Source organism: Myiozetetes cayanensis, unplaced genomic scaffold, assembly GCF_022539395.1.
Source record: "Myiozetetes cayanensis isolate MyiCay16 unplaced genomic scaffold, myiCay2020 scf22, whole genome shotgun sequence".
NCBI classification, from domain to species: domain Eukaryota; kingdom Metazoa; phylum Chordata; class Aves; order Passeriformes; family Tyrannidae; genus Myiozetetes; species Myiozetetes cayanensis.
This window is the reverse complement of record NW_026087434.1, coordinates 10,130,808-10,151,484: the sequence shown is the minus strand read 5'-3', so window position 1 is coordinate 10,151,484 and position 20,677 is coordinate 10,130,808. Positions and strand designations below refer to the sequence as shown.

Genomic DNA, 20,677 nt, shown 5'->3' with positions numbered 1-20,677 from the left:
TGCTTTCTGAGAAGATTAGTCCTTCTCATCAGCTTGGTCATCTGGTTTTCTGCAGGTTATTGTGGCCTCCTTTGAGGTACCAGGGCGTGAAACCATCAGCTGTGGTGGAGTTTCCTTGGATGGAACTAGACTGCACTTCAGTAGTCCTCAACTGTCTAACTTCTTGCATAAGAGACTTTCTTTGAGAGATATTTTTAAAGACATCTCTGATAAAAATACCACAGGTAGGAGGGAGAGCTCTCGGCACACTCACCTTCTCCAGTGTGATGGGGTTACGCCCTTTACTTTATATAGATCAAGAAAATAGGGAATTTGTAATTCTTTAGATAATGGAGGGTTGCTGAATAATGCTGTATAGACTCCTGTTAAACTTGGAGTCTTTTATAACATAAAATGTTACAAAGCCATGTCTGTTCCTCAGTGGAACAGCCTCTCCCAGCAGTGCTTCTCTCTGCTGGGGAAAAGTAAGGACTGCTGCTGTTTCCCCAGTGCTCCAGGCAGTTCATTCCCAACCTCAGTCCAGGTACTCTGGCAGATCATGATGAGCACAGAGAGAGGCATCACCCCTCTCCCTGAGGGCAAACAGACCCTAACTGGGGGCCTCGAAGTCTTCACTCGCTGCCGTTTGGTGTGGGAGCAGCCGCTGACTCTTTGGCCAAAAATCTGATTATTTTCCCTCCTTTTGGACTGCAGAAGCTGCTGTGCTGTGTTGGATTTGTTCACTGAACATGGCAGAAAGCTGCTGCTCTCACCCTGTGCTGTACCAGGTGCCCACGGGGGCTCTTGTCACTGGTGTGGGTGATGGTGCTGGTGCCAGCCTTGCTCCAGAAATGCTGATGCTTCCCTGCAAAGAGTCGTCTTACCATGAACTGCTGAGTTGCTAAACGCTGCTGCAACTTTTTCCCCTGTAAAATTTTAACGTAAGCTTCCTTTTTTGGGGGGGAATGGCTGAATTCATTGGGAAATGAATATTTAATGCTGCCACAGAGGAGGTTCTTGATTGCGGTGGATCCTGGAGCTGGTAATGAATGTGCACTATCAGGGCTGGGGGATTTGGAGTATGAATTTCCCAGGGTCTAATCATCTCATAAGGCTGCTGAGTGTGACTCCTTCCCCAGTAATCTACTTAACTCAGCCATTTACCCCTCCTCTTGCCTTGCCAGGAGAATGAATCCCACAGGTTGTTTGCATGACAAGTAGCCCGGGATTGTCTGGGTCCTGGAGGAAGATGCTGGGAGTTAATTGGAGCAGCCTGAGGTGGTGGTTTCCCATGTTCACTGGCAGACTGGGTGAGGAGCAGAGCTGAGCTTTTCTGGGCAGCACCATTCCAGGCTGCACCGTGTGTTTTGAGAGCTAAAATTCTGAAAAAACACCCATATTTTGCCTTCCAAAGGATGTTTTCCCCCATCAAAACTCATCTCGAGGGAAAATTATGTTTGGTAGCTCTAGGATTACTGGATTTGCAGATAGAAACTGCTGTGCTAATGGCAGCTACTGACTGATGACCGAAGCAGCTAAATGGGAGATGTTCTTGGCAGCTGGTCATACTAAAAGTCTCCCCTCAAAGCCATGAAAACCACAGTGAACAATATTTAAATAATAATAAAAAAAAAGCTGCTAGCAAGCAAAAACTAATCACTGCATCCACATCTTCATTTAAAAAGAAGTTAAGGGTGGTCCATTCAGAAGTGTTGGCTTTTAAATTTTATTAGGATCCCCTCCCACCAAACCTTGATTGTGTTACAAATAAAAGGGTAAGCATCCCTTCATCTCTGTTTTTAATTTGCCTCCTCCTAAAGCCAAACGTTGTGAATAAAATTCCTGCTCTGTGATACTTGGTCAGCTTGTGCCAGCTTGGATGGGAATGGAGACAGGAGGAGAGGCTGTGTTGGGAGCAAAGGGATGGGAAGCTCTGGATAAACTGTACGGGCTTTATTTAAATTACTGTCGTGTTCTGTGGCTTGGCTGAAATCAACCCCTGCCAAGCATCCTACTGCAGTCCCAGTGGTTTGCACCTAATATGCATTTCATTAACCATTTGCAGATGACTTTATTTCTGCTGTAATGCTGCATGTGCAGCCGGGAACCTTTGAAGTGAGTGAGGCAGGAGCTGAGGAAACCTTAAAAACAATAATTCTCTTCCCATCACTTCAGAGCCCCTTTCATGCACAGCTCTGCCTGGTGACACCGCACAGGAGTTGTGGTGTTGGTTTTCCCCTTGGTGGCTGGAGGTGGGATCATCTCAGAAAGCTGCTCAGGGCTGCCACAAAGGTGGGTGCAGATGTTGAGGTTCAGCTCCATCTCTTCTTAACATTGAGCTGGCTTGGTTTTTCTGGTTTCCAGACTATTTTTGGTTTCTCAGAATCATAGAATGGTTTGGGTTGGAAGAAACCTTAAAGATCATCCAGTTCCACCCCCTGCCATGGGCAGGGACACCTTCCACCAGCCAAGGTTACTCCAAACCCCATCCAACCTGGCCTTGGACACTTCCAGGGATGGGGTGTTTGTTGCTGCTGCTCTTGTGCTGGACAATTCATAAACCCTCAGCTGAACTCAGACCCTTGTTGGAGTAGCCCCACTTATGGTCTCCTTGGAAGCAGCTGTTGGACCACAGGTGGGACATCCCCACTGAGTTCTCCAATCCTCTGCACAGATTTCAGAGGTCCCTGGGGCTTTGCCTGCAGTTCCCCCTGGGAATGACTGCATCCGTGTTAACAGAGCACCCAGGTGATTTTTATGGGGAAAGATAAACATGAGAAATAACTCACCTCAACTCTGAGTAAGCTGGGAGAAAATAAATCCATGTTGCAATTCTAAAAGTGCAGGGAAAGGCATATTTGCTTCCTGACTCAGAAAGGCGTAGTTGGCTCAGAAGGGTAATTTTAGCAGAATCGTCTCACTTGGTTTGAGTTAATGTTTTGCAGACAACAGAGTCCTCAAAACAATGTAAAATCCTGGGGATAAACAGGGATCTTCCCGACTCAAAGCCGGAGCCCACGTGGACTCGGTGGAAGCTTTCATAGCCAGCGTTGCAGAGACAGAATTCCCTTCCTTTGCAGCCCATCTTTAGATCTGAGATAAGGAGATGGGGACTGGCAGTGCTTGAAGTGAGCAGAACATCACAGGATTGGCTGACCCGTGACATCCCCAAACCCAGGACATCTGGGAGCAGAGCAGGATCTGGTGATTGACTCCCTCAAGCTCAATCTCCATAGCTCTCTCAGCCTTGGAGCGGGGCAGCCCAGGCGTGGAGCCTGATTCCAGCAGGCTGCTGAATTCCCAAAGGACACCCAGGAACCCCTCTGCTCTTCACAGCCCACCTCGTGTTGGGCAGGGCGGTGCTCCCGTGCCGGGTATTGTGGAGGGCTGAGTGCCCTGAGCGGGGGGAGCAGCCCAAAGCTCTGCCTTTATTCTGCCAGCCCAGCGACTGCGACTTCCTTAATTGTGGATTCTTTTAGTTAATTGGGAGTGTTTGGAAATGCCTTGCACCTCAGCAGGGTTCAGTCCCGCGGGGTGCCAAGTGCTTTGTTCCTCCTCCAGCCAAGCACTTCAGCGTGTCTTTAGGAACACTTTGCAGGCTGAAATAAGCTCATTGATTTCAGGGCACTGGAGGATTGAGCCAATACCAAATTTCTTCCAATGATCCCGACCCAAATAGTAACATCCAGGAAAGTGTTCCTTGAATGTTAATACTACCTTAAATAGCCACAGCTCAGGCTCCACAACTTGAAGCGGCCAGAGAAACAGAACAAAGACTGAAGCAGCGTGTTTGGGGGGAGGTTCCTCTGGGGAATAGAGGGAAATTCATGGTTAAAGGTGATTTTTCTGCCTTTTCCCCCTTCTCTTTCCTTCCAGTTCTGTAGTAGCAGAGGTTCACTTTAACTGGTCATCTTCAGTGGGCTTTTAATAAATTGAGAGTAAACTGAAAGAGTTTGGAAAAGTATAGAATAAACAAATACTCCAGAGAGACTTTTAGTGGCAACATGATTAATAAGGGACACTCCTGGTAATACTATCAAAACAGAGCTATTGCAAAAGCATCTGGAGTGTCCTGTGTTGGGGAAGGAGCAGGATTCAGACAAATGATCCAGGGAGATTTATATGCCTCTTTGCTGTGAGGGTTTCTTCTCCCCCTGGAAGTGTGAGAGGAACAAGCTCTGCAGATTCAACCGTGGGATTGGACTTCAGGAAAAAAAATTGTTTAGTAAATCAGGCAACTTCTTTTGGCTCCCAAGTATTTTTATCCTGGTTGTTTGTTTGATAACAGGCTCCATTCCTTACACAGGCCTTTTTTCCTTAACTTCATATATTTATCCTTTTTTCTCTGTGACAACCCCCACACGTATCTAGGAATAACCTTAAGGAGCTGAAAAAGGGAAATGTTCTCCAACAGGAGAATATGATGCAAAATATAGAATCACACAATGGTTTGGGTTGGAAGGAATCTCAAAGCCCATCTCATTCCACCCCCTGCCATGGGCAGGGACACCTTCCACCAGCCCAGGTTGCTCCAAGCCCCGTCCAACCTGGCCTTGGACACTTCCAGGGATGGGGCAGCCACAGCTTCTCTGGGTAAGCGAGAAGATGGGTTTTCCAAAACATCCTGCCCTCTGCACGTTCTCCCAGTGCTCTCCTGGTTTTTGCTGTGATGAGCAGAAGTCCCCTCCACTGTGTGGAGCTGTGCCCGTGGCAGCGACACAGGGGTGTCACCTGTTCGGCCCTGCTCGTGTCACCCAGGCCGGTTGTTCCCCAGCACTTTGTCCTCAGAGCAATTATTTCTTTATTTCCTTTGAAGATATTTACTGTGCAGCTGCTGTGGCAGCTTGTAGCTGTCATGTGGGGAGGCAAAAGCAGAGACCTGGAGTTAAAAACTTATAAACTTCTCGGGTTTTAGGAAGGTTCTGAGATGGAATGATACTGTGGGTTTTCCCTCCTCCTTTCTCTCTTTTAAACTCAAAATGAGAGGGGACCTCTTGTACTGCACATGCATAAATTGTACAGGTTTGGCTCTGCTCAAGTCAGAAATTAGGAAATAAAAGAAAATCAAATAGCCATCCTGACACATGAGACAATGCAGTCGTCCAAAACCAAAATAGTTTTGTGTAGTACACCAGCATATAGGAGTCAGAGATCTGTGTGTGGGCTTTGAGAGATGCCTTGCCTTCTTTTTTTGGAGAAGAAACTTCTGTTAACATCTAAATGATGTCAAGAATTCAGCAAGGATTGAATTCCCTACTTCATCGGCATGAAATTTTCACATTGCTACTGAACTCTTGTTATTTTATCAGCCTCCTGCTCTTCAGACTCCATTTTCCAAAAACTTTTAAAGTGATTATGCAAGTCAAACCTAATTTCTTATCACAGTTCTTGTATTTATTGGCTCGGTTGTTTGCGAGGGATTGTTTCACCCACCCTGTTTCCCTTGGCATTTTTAGGAGGTTCTTATAGTTGTTAGCAGCTGTAAATGGTATTAATAAGGAGTATTTGGTTGCTGGTTTCTGCAGTTTTGTGTGCTGATTAGGCTGCATTGCCAAAGGTTGAGCAAGTTTCTAAAAGAAGGATTGTTCTTTGAACTGTGAAAACACAATTCTCAACAAAATAGCAGCTGTGTCTGTGTCAAGAATTTTACGTGCAGGCTGATACACCTCTGCAGAAATGGGGTGAAACAAACAGTTTGTCCACAGTGGTATTGACTTTAAAGGCAATGGAGTTTCACCTAAAAGTTTCAAGAGCCAGATGGGAAGATGCCAAGGTTTTTCTCCTTTCCTCACTGTTGTGTTTGAGATGAGAAGCACTGGCCCACTTCAGTGTTACCTGTTTGGGTTGTCCATGCTGTGCTTCCCAAAGCAGTATTGGTGGTTAGTAAATACCTTTCTTGGAGTAGCACGGCCTGTTTGTGACAATGGGCACATCTCCTGGATTGGTTTTGTCCAGGAGATTCCAGAGTTTGTGCTCCCTGAACAGTTCTGCGTCCTTGAAGGTTTCCGAGGACCCATCTGGCAAAGCCCTGGGCAGCCTGGTCTCAGTCTGGTCTTAGAACCATAAAATATCTCAAGTTGGAAGGGACCCATAAGGACCATCGAGCCCAGCTCCCTAAGCTGACCTTTCTTGGAGCAGTGAGTCTCACAGGAACCTGCCGTGACCCCTTTCCACACGGTGGTTTGATGACTGATGACTCCATTGTCTTCCTTCAGAGCATGTCCTTGTTGTGGTCACCAGACCTTGGAGTACTAGATTCACCCCGATCAAATTCATGGAATGAGTCAGCTGAAAAGAAGTGCAGTTTCCTTATGCAGACTGTCCTGTTTGAGACCAGCTGCAGGTGGGGAAGGGCTCAGTGGTTTACCCAAGAAAGGGAAGCTGATGCCAAGCAGGGCGTGTTGCTGCCTGTATCCCCTGTATCCCATGGAGCAGGGAGTTCACGAGCAGGAGGCAGGTGATGAGACTGTCCAGCCACAGCAACCAAAAACAGCTTCACTTCCCTCTGAGACTTCAAAAGCAGGGAAATAACCACATCCCACCTGTATTAGGCTCGTGTTCAGGTGAGTGCTACGGTTTATGTTTCATCCTGTGTCTGCTGAGCTGTGTGGAGTGTGTGGAGGGACTCGAGGGCTGGAACAGAGTTAGATGTGACCAGCAGATTTGCTCAGTGAAGTCAGATTTCCCAGCAGAGTCCCTTCATGTGGGAAGAAGGAATTGTGCTGGGGCCGACTCCGCTGGCTTGGCTCAGGAGCCACGTGGTCACCTTGTCCAGCTGAACTTCTAAACAGACAGACCAGTCCTGGGGAAACTCTCCTCATCATCCACTGCTGGGGCTCTGAGTTCCTCCCTTCTGGCTCTTGGCTGCATGAAGGCTTTGATGTCGAAGGCTGAGGAGGGCTGGGTGCACCCCAGTCTTAGTTCTTGAAGGCGGTTACTCAACTGCTGTTACTGGAGAAGCTCCTCGACTCAGCCAGGACATCAATCCTGGCTTGTGCAGTAGCCTCCTCCTGCTGTACCTGGAATTATCTCCTTGAGCTGTTCTCCAAGGTCTGCAGCAGATGGAGAGAGACATAATGAGCAGAGCAGTGGGGAGAACAGTTCAGACTTCAGGCCTGTGCAGACTGGAAAAACAAAAGGAGTATTAGATGTGTGTAAGCAGTTCAGACGTGGTATGTCATTAATCTTCATCTGTGGTTTTTAAAATCAGCAACAGCCAGAGAGTATCCCAGATTTGAAGCCCGTGTTTGTTCAAATGTAGTGGATGTGCAGACAATTTTTTCTAAACTTCACCCCACCAAGGTGGGTTTATGTCAAGTGGATTGACTGGAGCAGCACCACACGGTGTGGCTCTAACCATCACAACAGCCCTGGTTTACAGGGTCAGCCCAGGGGTTTCGTGTTTAAAGTTGTCAATCATTTAATTCTTGACTGCTTTGTACCCATTCTTAATTTCTAAAAAAAAAAAAAAAAAAAAAAAATCAGTGCTGCTTTTGAGCTGGAGTTTCTCATACTTAAGTCTGTGTAAAGATGATTTATGGTGCTAGTAGGGGCTCCACTGGAAATGCAAGATCTATTATGAAGTGGATTGAACGGCCCATGCTGAAATGTTTATTGCTGTCTTCAAAATAGAATACATCAGGGTTGATGGTGCCTGTCCAGGAAAGAGAGAGAGTGGAGTGGGGCTGGTGGGGTATTTTTAGTATTCCAATAAAAGACAAGGCTTTTAAAGGAAATCACTTATTGCCATTTTGCAATCAAGAATGCAGGAGTGTTCCAGGGACTGCAAGAAATATGCGTCAAGAATGTCGGAGCCATAAGGAACTAATCATTAAATATTCTCCCGTTTCCACCCCCGGTCCTTGGGCTGAGGAAGCCATTGAGGAGCTTTGCAATTTGTATGTAAATCTCAACCCTCCTGACCACGCTGGTCAAGCATCCAAGGGACTTAGGAGCCAGCAGCCCATTTTCAGAAGTTCTTACAATTCCTGTGCAAGCAGGGCACTTTTTAAAATAGGAGACACATGGACCAGACTTCAACAACACTTAATCTGACCTTAAATGACTTGATATGAACACTATATGATCCTTTTTCTGCTGTAACCTTTTCTCCTTGATCAGTGCCTTGCTGGTGAAGCTCTTGTGACTTCAGATAGATCAGTAAAAGTGTGGTTTTGTTTTTGCAGCTCATTCCACTTGTTTGACTGAGCTGTGATTATTTTAATTTCTTTTTTTTTTTTCCCACATGTAACTTTAGTTGATGCTTTAAACATTTTGGAAGCGTTTTGGCACTGTAATATATCCATCTAACTAGGGAGGGAGCAATCCCAGCATTTGTTTGAGTGAAAAAACAAAGGATAATACTTTCTCGAGTGATTTAAGAGCCTAATGGGACAATTTAGTGATGCATCTAAGCAGAGCTGGTGGCTGCCTGCTCCCTCTCCCCATGTTCCCACCTTTTTCCTTGTGCTGGCACTGGTGTCCTGGTGAGGCAGTTCAGGGAGCTATAATGGTAGAAAACTGACCCTACCAAAAACAAAGGCTGGGGTGTTGAGCTGATGGCAGATGGACGTGGGCAGATGTCCCCTTCTGCACCAGGCCAGCAGAGCTGGCCTTTCATTTTACTATTTATTTTTCCCCATTTGTTTTTACTGGAGAGAGTAGTGGAGGAGCACCAGTTCCCTGCTGAGATCATCTGTCACGGCTTCTGCCTCGTCCCAGTTTGCTGCAGGTACTGGTGACAGGGTGACCCTTTCTTTCAGGAAAACCCTTTTGAGTTTGCCAGCTGGGCTGAGCTGCTGCAGGGGCTGGGCAGAGAAGCTGAGCTGGGGAAGATCCGTGGGTGGATGGATTGAGGAGGAACACTGGCCACCAGGGCACTGCCCTGCCCCTGGGATTTAACTCCCCTTGGCCCCAGGTTGGTGTCTCCTGGCAGCCAGGGCTGGCAGATCTCCAGTGATAAGTCTCTTGAGTGACCCGTGGTTTGTGCTGCTTGAAGGACCATCTGATGGTTGTAACTGGTGGATTTTCTTAGGTCGTTTTCCCCTTGCCAGGAGAGCTTCCCCCCTGGCTGTCCTTCACACCCTGAGCTCTCCCCGCCACAGTTCACAAAGCTGTGGTCTGTGCCAAGCACTCCTGCTCCTCATTCCCTGTGGCATGGGGGGATATCTGCTGGGGAGCCCAGGGATGAGGATGTCCCACTTAAACCTGTGCTTTCTCACCCTTCCCTGCTGATTTTTGCTGAGCTTATTCCAGAACAAAAGGGTTCAGGGGACACCTGTGGCTTGGTTGGGTTCCCTTTGGTGAACCTCATCTGAAAGAAAGGATCTGTACATCCTCTGTGATCTCGTTTGAAGCTGGTTTGTGCCTTTTCTTCTGGGAAACCTTTGGTGCACGTTGAGGTTTGTGAAACTTCCACAAGCCCCATTCCAAGTTGTAGCACAGCTGCTCAGAAATGCAGCACATTGCTTGACTGATCCTGTTTCTTGGCAGCCCTCGTGTAAAGGAAAGGATGCTCGAGAGTTTGGAGAAGGGAAAATTGGAAAGTGTGTGTGCTTATTTAATTAAAAACAACAAAAAAAAAAAAAAGAGGAAAAAAAATAAGCCACATGCAAAAAAATCCAGTAACCACGTCTGCCGATGACCTTTGGGGTTGGAAACAGTTTGATAATAGTGTGGGGACAAGCAAGGAAAGTCTGTGAAGTCACTCTAGAAGAACAAAAGGAAAAACCATGAGAATGTTTCCAGTTTGGGGCTTGTTGGGAGCTGGGTGATCTGCACAGCTCCGGATCTGCTGCCCCAGCTCAGCCCTCAGATCATGGCAGGCAGGCAGAGATGGGTTGGGATTGCCAGTTCTGGGTTGATGTTGGGGTTTTGGGGTGGGGAGTCCCTTGGGTAAGCTGTTGCCTCTTACACCTGCTCTTTGTGCAGTGGTGTGTCCAGGAAATCATTATCGAGTGTCTTTGCAGGAAGGTGTCTTTCAGGTGTGTGTGTGAGTTGCTTTAAAGGTGGTTCAGTAATTCAGTCTCAGAGGTACATGAACCATTTCTCCAGCGTTGTCCTCTCTGAACTACCTTCTGCTATTTAAGGGAGATTCAAATTTAGCTCAGAGTGTTCCCTTTCCCACAGACTCCTCTGAAAGTTAGAACTTGTGACAGTTCAGTTCTTGCTGTGCTCTTGCCTTGTCTTCAGATCCAAACAAATGTCTTGCCTGTCTCTGAGCTTCGCTTCGGATGGCTCAGAAGGTAGAATTATTTATATTTCCTAATTTCCATAGGAAATCTTTCTCCCTTTGAACTGCCCCTTCTCAGGGCAGTGCAAGAGATTAAGGGATTGTTTAACAGATAAACAGGCAAATGTGTATTTGTGTGGCACCTGATACCTTCCAACCACAGCCAGAGGCAGGAGATGACCTTCACACAGAGCAGCTGAGCATCAGAGATGGTGAAACGTGGTTGGAGGCTGTGACCAAATCCCTGTGAGCTGTTGGTGTGTCGCTTTCTGAAGGAATGTGGGATTTCTGGGCAGTTGTGCTTGGAAGCAGTTCAATGCACTGTCTGGCATGCGTTTGTGATTTGAAAAAAATAGATTTAAAAAGAAGCAAATTGAAGTATAACAATAATGGATTAAGAGAAACACTTATCTCACTTCCCTTCCTTCAGCCGGGCTGCACATGTGGTTTGGGACCCAAAGTTTGGGATTATTCGATTGCTGAAGTAATAAATGTTTTGGATGTAAACTCACTCCACGCTGCTTCTGGGGCCGAATCTGACTTTTGTTTTCTGATAGTGGTGGTTTTCATCTCTCTGTGATTTAGCCACACTGTGTTTGCCAACAGGCCCTGCTGTCAGGGATCTGAGGTGTCTCTGCGCCGTGATCAAAGGCTCATCTGTGTGCCCCAGAGGGAATCGTATCTCCAACCTGATATGACAAAACCCCACAAAAATGCAATTTTTAGTGTGTGAAATAATGTTGACTGAGGAGTTAATGTGTATAAACAAAGTCTGTACCTTTCCCTCAGATAAATCATTTCTTCAGGTTAATCTGGCATTGCATGAACAGCTCCAAATGTGGAATAACTCATAGACTAGGAGTTTTTTCATCCTACATAGGAATGACCTGGGGTTTTTCTTTCTTCCAAATAAGGAATTAATAATGCAATAGTTGTTGTTTCCAACGAGCTCAGCTTTTTTGAGAAGTGTCTTTTTTTTTTTTCTTCCCCTCCTCTAGACCCAACGAAACACATGAACATTTGGAGCCTTTAATAACCGCTCGCAGAGCCTGCTCTTGATTTCTTTGAGAACTGCCAATGATTTTGATGTCAGGGTTGAGAGGTACAATTGTAGTGTTAAATTTCTCAAGTCAGACCAGTTGAAAAGGAAGGTCAAAAGCAATAAGGTCCAGGTTCCTCTGGGCGGGCGGGGGCGTCGGGTAATGTGCGATCCCAGCGCTTTACCCGGACCTGTCGCCCAAGAAAACGTTTGGCTGTCACAAAACTAATAAAGAACAAGCCTCCAGAGAGGTGGTTTCAATGATGCAGGTGTAGGAATCGGGGAGGGGGGGTGGTATTTACATACAAGCCAGCTTAATAGCGTGGGATTTGTGCTAAAGTGGTTCTTAATGCAATACAAATTGAATACCCGGCTCGCTCGGAACGAGGAAAGCGTTAGAAGGAGCGAGGGGTTTTTTATAGCTTTTGGGGGAGAAAGTGTTTGGCTCTTTTTTAGGGAACATAAAGGACAGCAAGATGGATTTCTTGGGGCGCTTGCCATGTGAAACTAGTGCTTTAGGTATGTGTGGTGGGTTCGGAGCCAGCGGCCGAGCTGGTTCTTTGCTGCCTTGAAAATCAGGGTTTTGAGCACATTTGGGCAGGGTTTCTGCCATATATCTGGCAACACAGGCTTAAAATTAACTTACTGAAAAAGCAGATAAATTTTTTTTTTTTTTTCAAAACTGTGATATTAAATAGAAGTCCTCGAGGAAAGCAGCCATGACTTTACAGCCCCTTGCTGAAGCTCCCATCCTTCCCCTGCTTCTCTCCTACCCTATAAAACATCTATTATGTGTTTATAAGTTAGTGCTCCATGTCACTTGTAAAAGAAGACTAGTTCATAAACTTCTGGATAGACAGTACTGTGGGAATATAACTGACTTGGAAATAACCAAGCTGCTTTATCCAGATAATGTAACGCTGTACCAGGCTCTTTAAAGTCATAGCATGCTATTTATTATTATTTTATAATCTATAAAAGACACCAGTGCTGAGCTTTTAGGGTTATTGAGAATAACACTATACACAAATCAGCAGAGAACCTCAGCAAAACCCCGAGGACAACTCCTGTTCCCAAAAATATTCACCAGCAAAGGTGCTGGGGTAGCTCAGGGCTTGTGGCAGGGCTGCTCTCCCTGTGCCTCCTCTCTGCAAACACCGAGAGCCAGGGGATGGCCCAAAGGCACATCCCATTTTCGGGGTGGAATTTGCCAGCTGCAAGTTACACATTGTTGGGATGGACTTGGATGTAACCTTTCAGCCTCTGGAGTCAGGGCAGAGGACTTGGCCACACTCACACATGCACATGCCTTGGACTTTTTTTTTTTAATGGGCTGACATCAGTGTTCACTTCAATGCCCAGGAAGCAGCCAACGTGTGGCTGTGTTTGCTTTCTGAATATCCCCAATATTCAGCAAGAGCACCAAGCCCACAGGTCCATGCAGCCCACCCAAAGGACAGCCCCTTCCCGAGGCTCCAGGTTTGCAGCTGAGCTGGATTTGGGGACGGCAGATGGGGATCACATTGGTCACGTCTGTGGCCAAAAAGGAGTTGGTGCTCCCTGTTGGGAGGGGCTACCCTGCTGCCCCAGCAATCTGCTGCCAGGCTGGGAGAGAAGCTGTGGCTGTGCCCCCCGTGGAGAGGAGACATCACCCCTCAGCATATGCTGCATTTACTCCCCCTGTTTATAAAGACCATCCAGGGCTCTGTGCACTAATTACAGCAGCGGGGACTGGAAGAGATTTCCCTGCTCCTGGAGTCCAGACCTCGGCTCTCACAGACAGACTCCCTGTGCACTTGCTTCCATAGACCCTCCCAGTGTGCTTTGGAAGCATTTGGGATGTTCTCCCTAGTGACTGGGTATTTCCAGGGGCAGCCCAAGCTGGGCTGATGCTCAGAGCAGTGGGTGGGCACCTTGCTGTGAGATCTTGTGCCGTTACTGGCAGGTCTGGGCTTGAACAGAACAGTAGAGCAGACCCCATTTCCCACTGGAAGATGGACAGATGGACAGGTCAGTGTTGCCACTGGAGGCCTGTGGAGGCCTGGGTGCATCTCCCTGCTCCCTTCACACCCCTGCCTGAGCTGGGTGGGAGCATGTTGGTGATGGGATGCTGGACAGCCACATGGAGCAAGCACATCAGGCACCCAACTCCCCGTGCCAGGACTGATGGGGGACTGAAGGAGAAGAGCCGAAGTGTTGCTGACATCGGTAGTGCCGTTAAACAAGGGTCTCCTCAATCCCTGGAACGCACCTTGCTGGTGTGTGTTCATGAAAATGAAACCAGGATCTCATTCTGGAGCAGGGAGATGCCAAGGGGAGGAGGAAGGTGCAGTGTCTCCTCTGCAGGCACTGCCCGGGGTGATGTGATGTTGGACACCTTGTAGAGTGCCCTGGTAACACATTAAATCTCAGTGGCCACAGGGTGACTTCAGTGGTAAATCAATAGTCTGATAGAAGGAGACCAGAAATCTTTTGACATTTATTCAACAGGGTCTTGTCAAAACACGATGGATTTATGACCCAGTTCCTGCCTGCCTGTTCAAAGGCACTTGAACCCCTGCCAGATCCTGAACACGCTCGAATTCCCAGGAGTTACATTCAGCACAATAAGGGGACATTTCACAGTAAATATTGCCTTGGAACACTGGCACAAGCACCCAGTTGACAAGCAGCAGTTTGGCTGCTCTGTGTGGGTGCTGCGAGTCTCGTCCCTCCATCGACGGCTCTGCCCGTGAGCAAACATCCCTGCCGGGCTCCCACCTTCCTTAGCTTAGGAATTAAAGAGGCTCTAAGGAAAACTGTGGATTGTTGAGCCTCAGCCCCCCCACCCCAGCAGTCAGCAGAAACTGCCTCCATCCCAGTAGCCAGCAGGAGGAAGGGGCAAGTCTCGCTGATTAATCACAAACACAAAAGCGGCTGCTGGCTGACGGGAGGGATCCGCTCTTCCCTGAGGAAACCACTTCATCAGAGTGGTTTGTGATTCAGAACAGTTAATGCTGGCAAATAGGCTTGTTTGGGACACACCACCCTGCTCTTCCGTGAGGTTACAAACCAGAAGTGTTTGTTGCTCTCTGTGCTCTCGCAGCTCTGCAGCACACCCGGGATTTTGGCAGCAACACCAACACGTGTGCTGTGCCTGTAGTGTGGGCTCCATCCCGGAGGGCAGGGCTGCTCCCCAGGGCAGGGCAGGGCTGCTCCCCAGGGCAGGGCAGGGATGTGCTGTGTCCAGTTGTACAGGGTGCTCAGTTTGGTGTTGGCTCCGAGCCACGTCTGGGATGTCTGCGATGGGAAAACAGCAAAGGCTGGGATAAAGAGAGGGAAATGAAATGATTTATTGGACTTGTCATCTCTGTGACTGGTGTATATCATCACTACTGGGGATGGCAGTGCTCCAGGGAGCAGGGTCTAAGTGGGGTGTGAGTAAGAAACAGCCTAATGAGAACTTACACCCTGGAGTAGGGCCCGACTGGGCAGGGGTGGCTCCTGCCAGGCTGAGTAGGCACAAGGGGACAAGAGTCCTCAGCCAACCTGTACTGACATGAGCATTAACCCCTGGGATTCCTCTCCTGGATGCCCAAACCCCCCTTCAGGTGGATATGGACCTGGAGGAATTGTTTGCATTTCTGTGTGAACCTCAGATTGGAAAGTTGGTTGTACAGGAGTAAATCAGGAAGCCCAAAGCAGTGACCCTCGGAGCTGATAAATCCTGGGGAGAGGGAATAGCCTGGGGACTTGGATTGCCCCAGGTGACCCTGGGAAGATGGGATGTGGCGTGAACCCCCAGATCCTCTGCTCTCAGGGCTGGACAGATCAGGAGAGACAGACTAAAGAGAAGTCTTAACCTAGAGATTAATTACATGTATTTTAACCTTTTCTTTCCATCTTACATCTGAAAATTTGATCTTAACTGTTCCTGGAAAAGGTTTGGTGGGGTTTGAAGTATCAACCTCCCCTGAGCCCAGTTACTGGGGGTCTGGGGGGATGAGCAGAAGGTGTAGCTGATCTCAGCATCAGCAGTAACCCCTGGCAGAGCAACATGAGTGCTGGTGCTCCCAGGAATGGTGGGGAGATCCCCATCCTACCGTACTGGGGACATGCTCTCTGCACTTCTGCTCTGCTCCTCCGAGCTGGATCAGCAGCTGGAACAGCAGCTGGAACACTGAGCCTTTAGCAGAGGGAGCTTGGAGAGTGGCATTTTCTCCAGCCTGCCTTCATTATTTGCTCTGTAATTGCTCATAAATTTCTGCTTTCACTTCCCACCTTTCCCTGAGAGATGCAGTTTGGATTTGTATTCCTGTCACTTTTGTGCAAGAATCTTTTCTTTGTTCTTCTCCAGCTCCTGTTGACTCTGTTAGAGTCTTTGATTCCTGAACTTCTCTTTGAGGCTTTCTTGTCAAGGGGAATATTTATATTTCACAGGACTTGAGGAAAAAAAAGGCAAAGCAGACAGAGAATCCAGAGTGGAGAATTCCTGTCAGATCCTATCCATAGCTTTTGTCAGGAAAGCATGTGAAACAGCCAGGTTTAAAACCTTCAGATCCTTTTAATCTGCTCTTCTTTGGTACAAGGGGGGAGAAAAATGTGTGTAACATCTGGTCTCTATCATGCAAAAGGTGCTTTGAAATCTGTGTGCTATTGGCAGTTTATGTTGTCCTGCTCCCTGGGTGTGGATCACTGGGATCAGGTCCGTGGTCACTGGTGGAGGGGCACCAACACAGGCTGGCCTTGCTGCTCACAGGGGAAAAGGACTTGACCACTGCTTTTTGGCTCTAGGTTTTTAATACCAGTCTCTTTCCAGGAATAATATCAGGATTATTTCATTTTGTTGTCCTGCTCTTTCTGCCCTGAAGGTCCCCTGAAATTTCGGGTTCATTTGGTGTTGCCCATTAGCAACACTTTCATTAGTCCCCCACCTTCCCCTCTTCCTGCTGGGGAATAATTCAGGGTTTATGTGCAGTTTTTCTTGGGAGTTGTCAAAGAATAATTACACCCCATTAACTCCACTTTGTATCATTACTAATTCACACCTATAGAGTATTTTCCAAGCAACTGATCTCAGTTGTCTCTTAATTGCTCAAGTCCATAAACTCTGTTACGCTGAAACTGTGCGAAGGATTTGCACCCTCTAAAACTTCTCCCTCCAGTGCAAACCATAACAGAGAACTGGAATGTGGCAGCTTTATCAGATCTTATTTCTTCCCAGTTTAACCAAACTATTTGCTTCTGGCTCTCTTGAAAAACTACAAAATGTATATTAAGGTGTATAAAACATGAGACTAGAAAGATAGTAAAAGGCTGAGAAAGTTGGGGCTGTTCATTCTGGAGAAGAGAAGGCTCTGAGGAGACCTTAGAGCCCTTCCAGTGCCTAAAGGGGCTCCAGGAGAGCTGGAGAGGGATGTGGGACAAGGGCCTGGAGGGACAGGACAAGGGGAATGGCTTTAAGCTGAAAGAGGGGAGATTTAGATGAGATACAGGGAAGAAATCCTTCCCTGTGAGGGTGGGCAGGCCCTGGCACAGGTTGCCCAGAGCAGCTGTGGCTGCCCCAGCCCTGGAAGTGTCCAAGGGCAGGTTGGACAGCAACCTGGGCCAGGGGAAGGTGTCCCTGCCCATGGCAGGGGGTGGCACTGGGTGATGTTTAAGGTCTCTCCCAACCCAAACCATTCTGTGATTCACTAGATGGTGTTGCCAGTAATCAGTTTAATAAGCAGTTCCTTCCAGGTGTCTGTCTCTAAACAGAATCACCCCAAACCATCCTGCCCACAGGATGCAGTGCCAAGTCCTGCCACATCCTTGGGCATCCCAGGTGGAGCACGTGGAGTTGTTGCCTTCTCTGCCAGCAGCAGTTCCTGCAAGGAAAAGGCTCAATATCCAAGACCTGCTGGAGCCAGTGCAGGGAAGCGCAGCCCAAGCTCAGATAACAAATGGTTTCAACCGAGCATAAAAGAAAAAAAAATACTGTTGGTGGCAACTCTTATTTCCCTGGAAAAAAAAAAAAATCCTGGACCCCTGGCAGAAAAACAGTTTCTGCACAGAAAACATGACACTATTTACAAAAAGCAATGTCTAATATCCTTTTCCAGCTTGGAAAGAGGAGTTTATTTTAATACATCCTTTTTTAATTGCCATGAGCTGGACTTGTAAATACTGCAAGTGGTTGAGTAATAGTCATGTGTGAGCAGACCAAAGGAAGGGACAGGTTTTCCGCTCTTGGAACCATTCCCACAGCGAGGACAGGGAGACAGCACGGAGCAGATACTAAACACAAATAAAAGCCTCTTAATTAAAAGATCATTTGAGCCCAGGGGACACCCCTGCCAGTGCCCAGCACAGTGGTCCAGCCAGGCAAGGAGTTTGTGTGTTGGGGGTGGTTTGGGAGGTGATGGGGGGACTGGAAGGATCCAGGCCATTCTCACTGAAACATTTCTTCCTTTCCTCTAAAAAAAGGGGATAGAAAGGGGAGAGGACCCCTAAGAAAGGGGGAGCAAAGGACAAGGGAGGTGATTCTACCCCATCAGGTGAGACCCCCCTGCAGAGCTGCTCCAGCCCTGGGAACAGCACAGCAAGGACAGGGAGCTGCTGCAGAGAGTCCAGAGGAGGCACCAAGATGAGCAGAGGATGGAGCAGCTCTGCTGGGAGGAAAGGGGAAAGAGTTGGAATTGTTCACCCTGGAGAGGAGAAGCTTTGGGGTGACCTCATTGTGGCCTTCCAGGACCTGAAGTGAGCTGACAAGAAAGATGGAGAGAGACTGTTTCCAAGGGCCTGGAGTGACAGGACAAGGGGGGATGGCTTCACACTGACAGAGAGTAGATTTAGATTGGGTATTAGAAATAAATCCTTCCCTGTGAGGGTGGGGAGGCCCTGGCACAGGTTGCTCAGAGAAGCTGTGACTGCCTCATCCCTGAAAGTGTCCAAGACCAGGTTGGATGGGGCTTGGAACAACGTGGACTAGTGGAAGGTACCCCTGCCCATGGCAGAGAGTTGGAATGAGATGGTCTTTGAGGTCCCTTCCAACCCAAACCCCTCTGTGAGTCTATGAATTGGTTCCTCTAGCAGTTCCCACAGCCATGTCCCCTCATCGCTGTCGTTATTCGTGAGGGAGGGGACAATCTGCTGTGCTGGGTTTCTGCATCAGTCTTTAAAATGATCCATAACTCGTGTTTTTTAACACTGTCCTTCAGAGCAGCTGCTGTGCCTGAACTGAGAAGTAGCTGTGAAGTTTTGTAAGATCACATTCATTAAAGTCTGGTGGGTTTTGGGGCAGGATGGGGCACAGGGAGCCACAAGCTGCACAGTGGGGCAGAGCAAGTGTTGGACTCTCTCCAGTGCTGGATGATCCACATTTTCCCAAGTCAGGCAAATGCCTGAAAGCCTTTTTTTTTTTTTTTTTCTCTGCACAGAGTTTTGTCTGAAAGCAGGAGAAGTTTGTGTTGGAAACAATTTCCTGATGCAATTTGGATTTCCTTCCGAATAATCCTTTGCCCCAGTGGGATGGTACAGAGGGATTCTAGAAAAGCTTAACTGGCCTCACCATGAGTTAAACACATCCCTTAGTCTTTGCATGGCAGATGTTCAGGTAGGAAAATACCCTGCAGGGACCATTAGAAAATATTTGGAGGGTCAGGAGGAGAAAGACCCTCTCTGCCAGTGTGGGGGTTGAGTCCACGTCTCTGCCCCTGCTGCCCGTGTGCAGGGATCTGTGAGGGATGAGCAGAGGGAATCAGTCTCAGCTGGGAGGAAGAGCAGGACTCAGAGGAAGAATTTAATTGCAGGAAACCATTTGTAAATGCTGAAGGCACAACCTAAACATTGTTCCATCTCTTGCAGGAATGCTGGTGGTGATCGTGCTGCTGCTCATTGCCATCGTCGTGGTCGCTCTCTGGCCAATTCACTAACACAGATCCAGGGCTGGTGGGAGCAGCTGCTCCACACCGAGCACAGGGACTCCAGAGAACAGGCTGACTGTGTGCAGAGACCTTCTGTGTTGGAAATAAACTCAGCAGTACCAGACTGAAACCGTGTCCGCCAGACATCCGCTCTCCTTCGGTGTGCAGCTGAGGAGAGCTGTGTGATTTGGAGGATTTCAATGGGAAAAGGGCTCTCTTCCCACCTTCCTCTGGCACTCAGACAGCAGCAGCTGTACAGTGGATACATCTCTCCTGCATCTGTGTCTGAGGATGTGCTGGTGCCACCTGCCCACCTGCCACCACTTCTGCTGAGCTCAATCGTCCCGAGGGCTTTAAAACACTGAAATCCAGGAGTGGTTTGGAGTACAGCAACATTCCTCTGCTTCCTGATGCCTTCCTTCAGAATGAAAATGCTTAATGTTTTCCAAGGAATAGTCTTGGGGAGTGGCTGCACCTGGTTTCTCACAGGGTGGGATGTGAGAGCCCACAGAGCCCTTTGGGAGGGGCAGGACCCCCATGGGCTGCACGGAATCGCTGGTGAGTCAGACCAGAGTTACTGGGGAGTTACTGATCCCCACAGAGGGAAATGTGAACAGCAGCAGGACTCACACCAGGCATGGGAGGGTGGAGAGCCTTGCCCTGGTGTCCTCCCCACAGGCTCTGCCAGGCTGACCACGGGAGATGTATCATCATTAACGTCCTGATCTCGGTGATGGAGCTCTGCCTCTTCCTTTGTAACTTCTCACACGCTGTTAAAACTGAGGGGAGGGATTACCTGTCTCAAAACTAATGAAAAAGAAGTACTGAAAAGGAATGTTTGCTTCTGGCCAAGAAAATAATTATTTTGTTACACGTGTCAGTTTGATTTCAACATTAATAGAGCAAGCAATAAATACTGAATAAAAGCCGATTCATTTATATACAATTTATCTGCCTGGGGTTTTATTGTTTCCTACCATCTCGTGCTGTCCATGAATGATTTATCCAGTGCTTACATTTCCTAAGTGCTGATTTGCAGAAGGAAATAAACAATTTCTGTCAGACTTCATGTGTTTTATGAAGATCTGTGAGAGTTGCCAGCCCTGGGCTGGTCCTTACCTGCTGGGGTAGAGTGTCTCCTCTCCCAGCTCCCAGCTGGCTCTTGGCACTCCTGTCCCTGTCCCTGCCTTCCAACCACACAGCTGGGGTGGGGGCATGTCTGGCACTGCTCTGGGAGGAGGGAAACCAGGGTGTCCTGGTACTGTGTCCCCTGCAGAGGGACATGAAACCATTTTGCTCTTCTGGGTTCAGTTTCTCCATCTTAGATGGGGCTTGGGCACAGGCCCCTTCATTTTGGGCTTGGTGACACGAGATGACCCTCAGTTGTCTCCTTGCAGTGTGCAGGTGTTGGCTGGAGCTGGGGCTTTGACTCCATCACTGCAGGATCTGAACTGGGAATGACAGAGGTGGCTGTGATGGGAAAAGATGGAATTTTGCAGGAAACAGAGGCAGGGAGCTGTTGAGTACCCCATGGAATGCAGAACA

The 20,677-nt window shown here is 48.1% G+C and overlaps 1 protein-coding gene across 1 annotated transcript in view; it reads left to right on the top strand.

Moving 5' to 3' along the window:
- Positions 1-20,078, top strand: part of STX8 (syntaxin 8) — a 103,436-nt gene extending 83,358 nt beyond the window's left edge. Inside the window, exon 8 of the mRNA XM_050319564.1 lies at positions 19,074-20,078. Coding sequence (XP_050175521.1) covers positions 19,074-19,141 — 68 coding nt within the window. The 3' untranslated portion in view covers positions 19,142-20,078. The remainder of the gene's footprint in view (positions 1-19,073) is intronic.
- Positions 20,079-20,677: the final 599 nt, after the last annotated feature.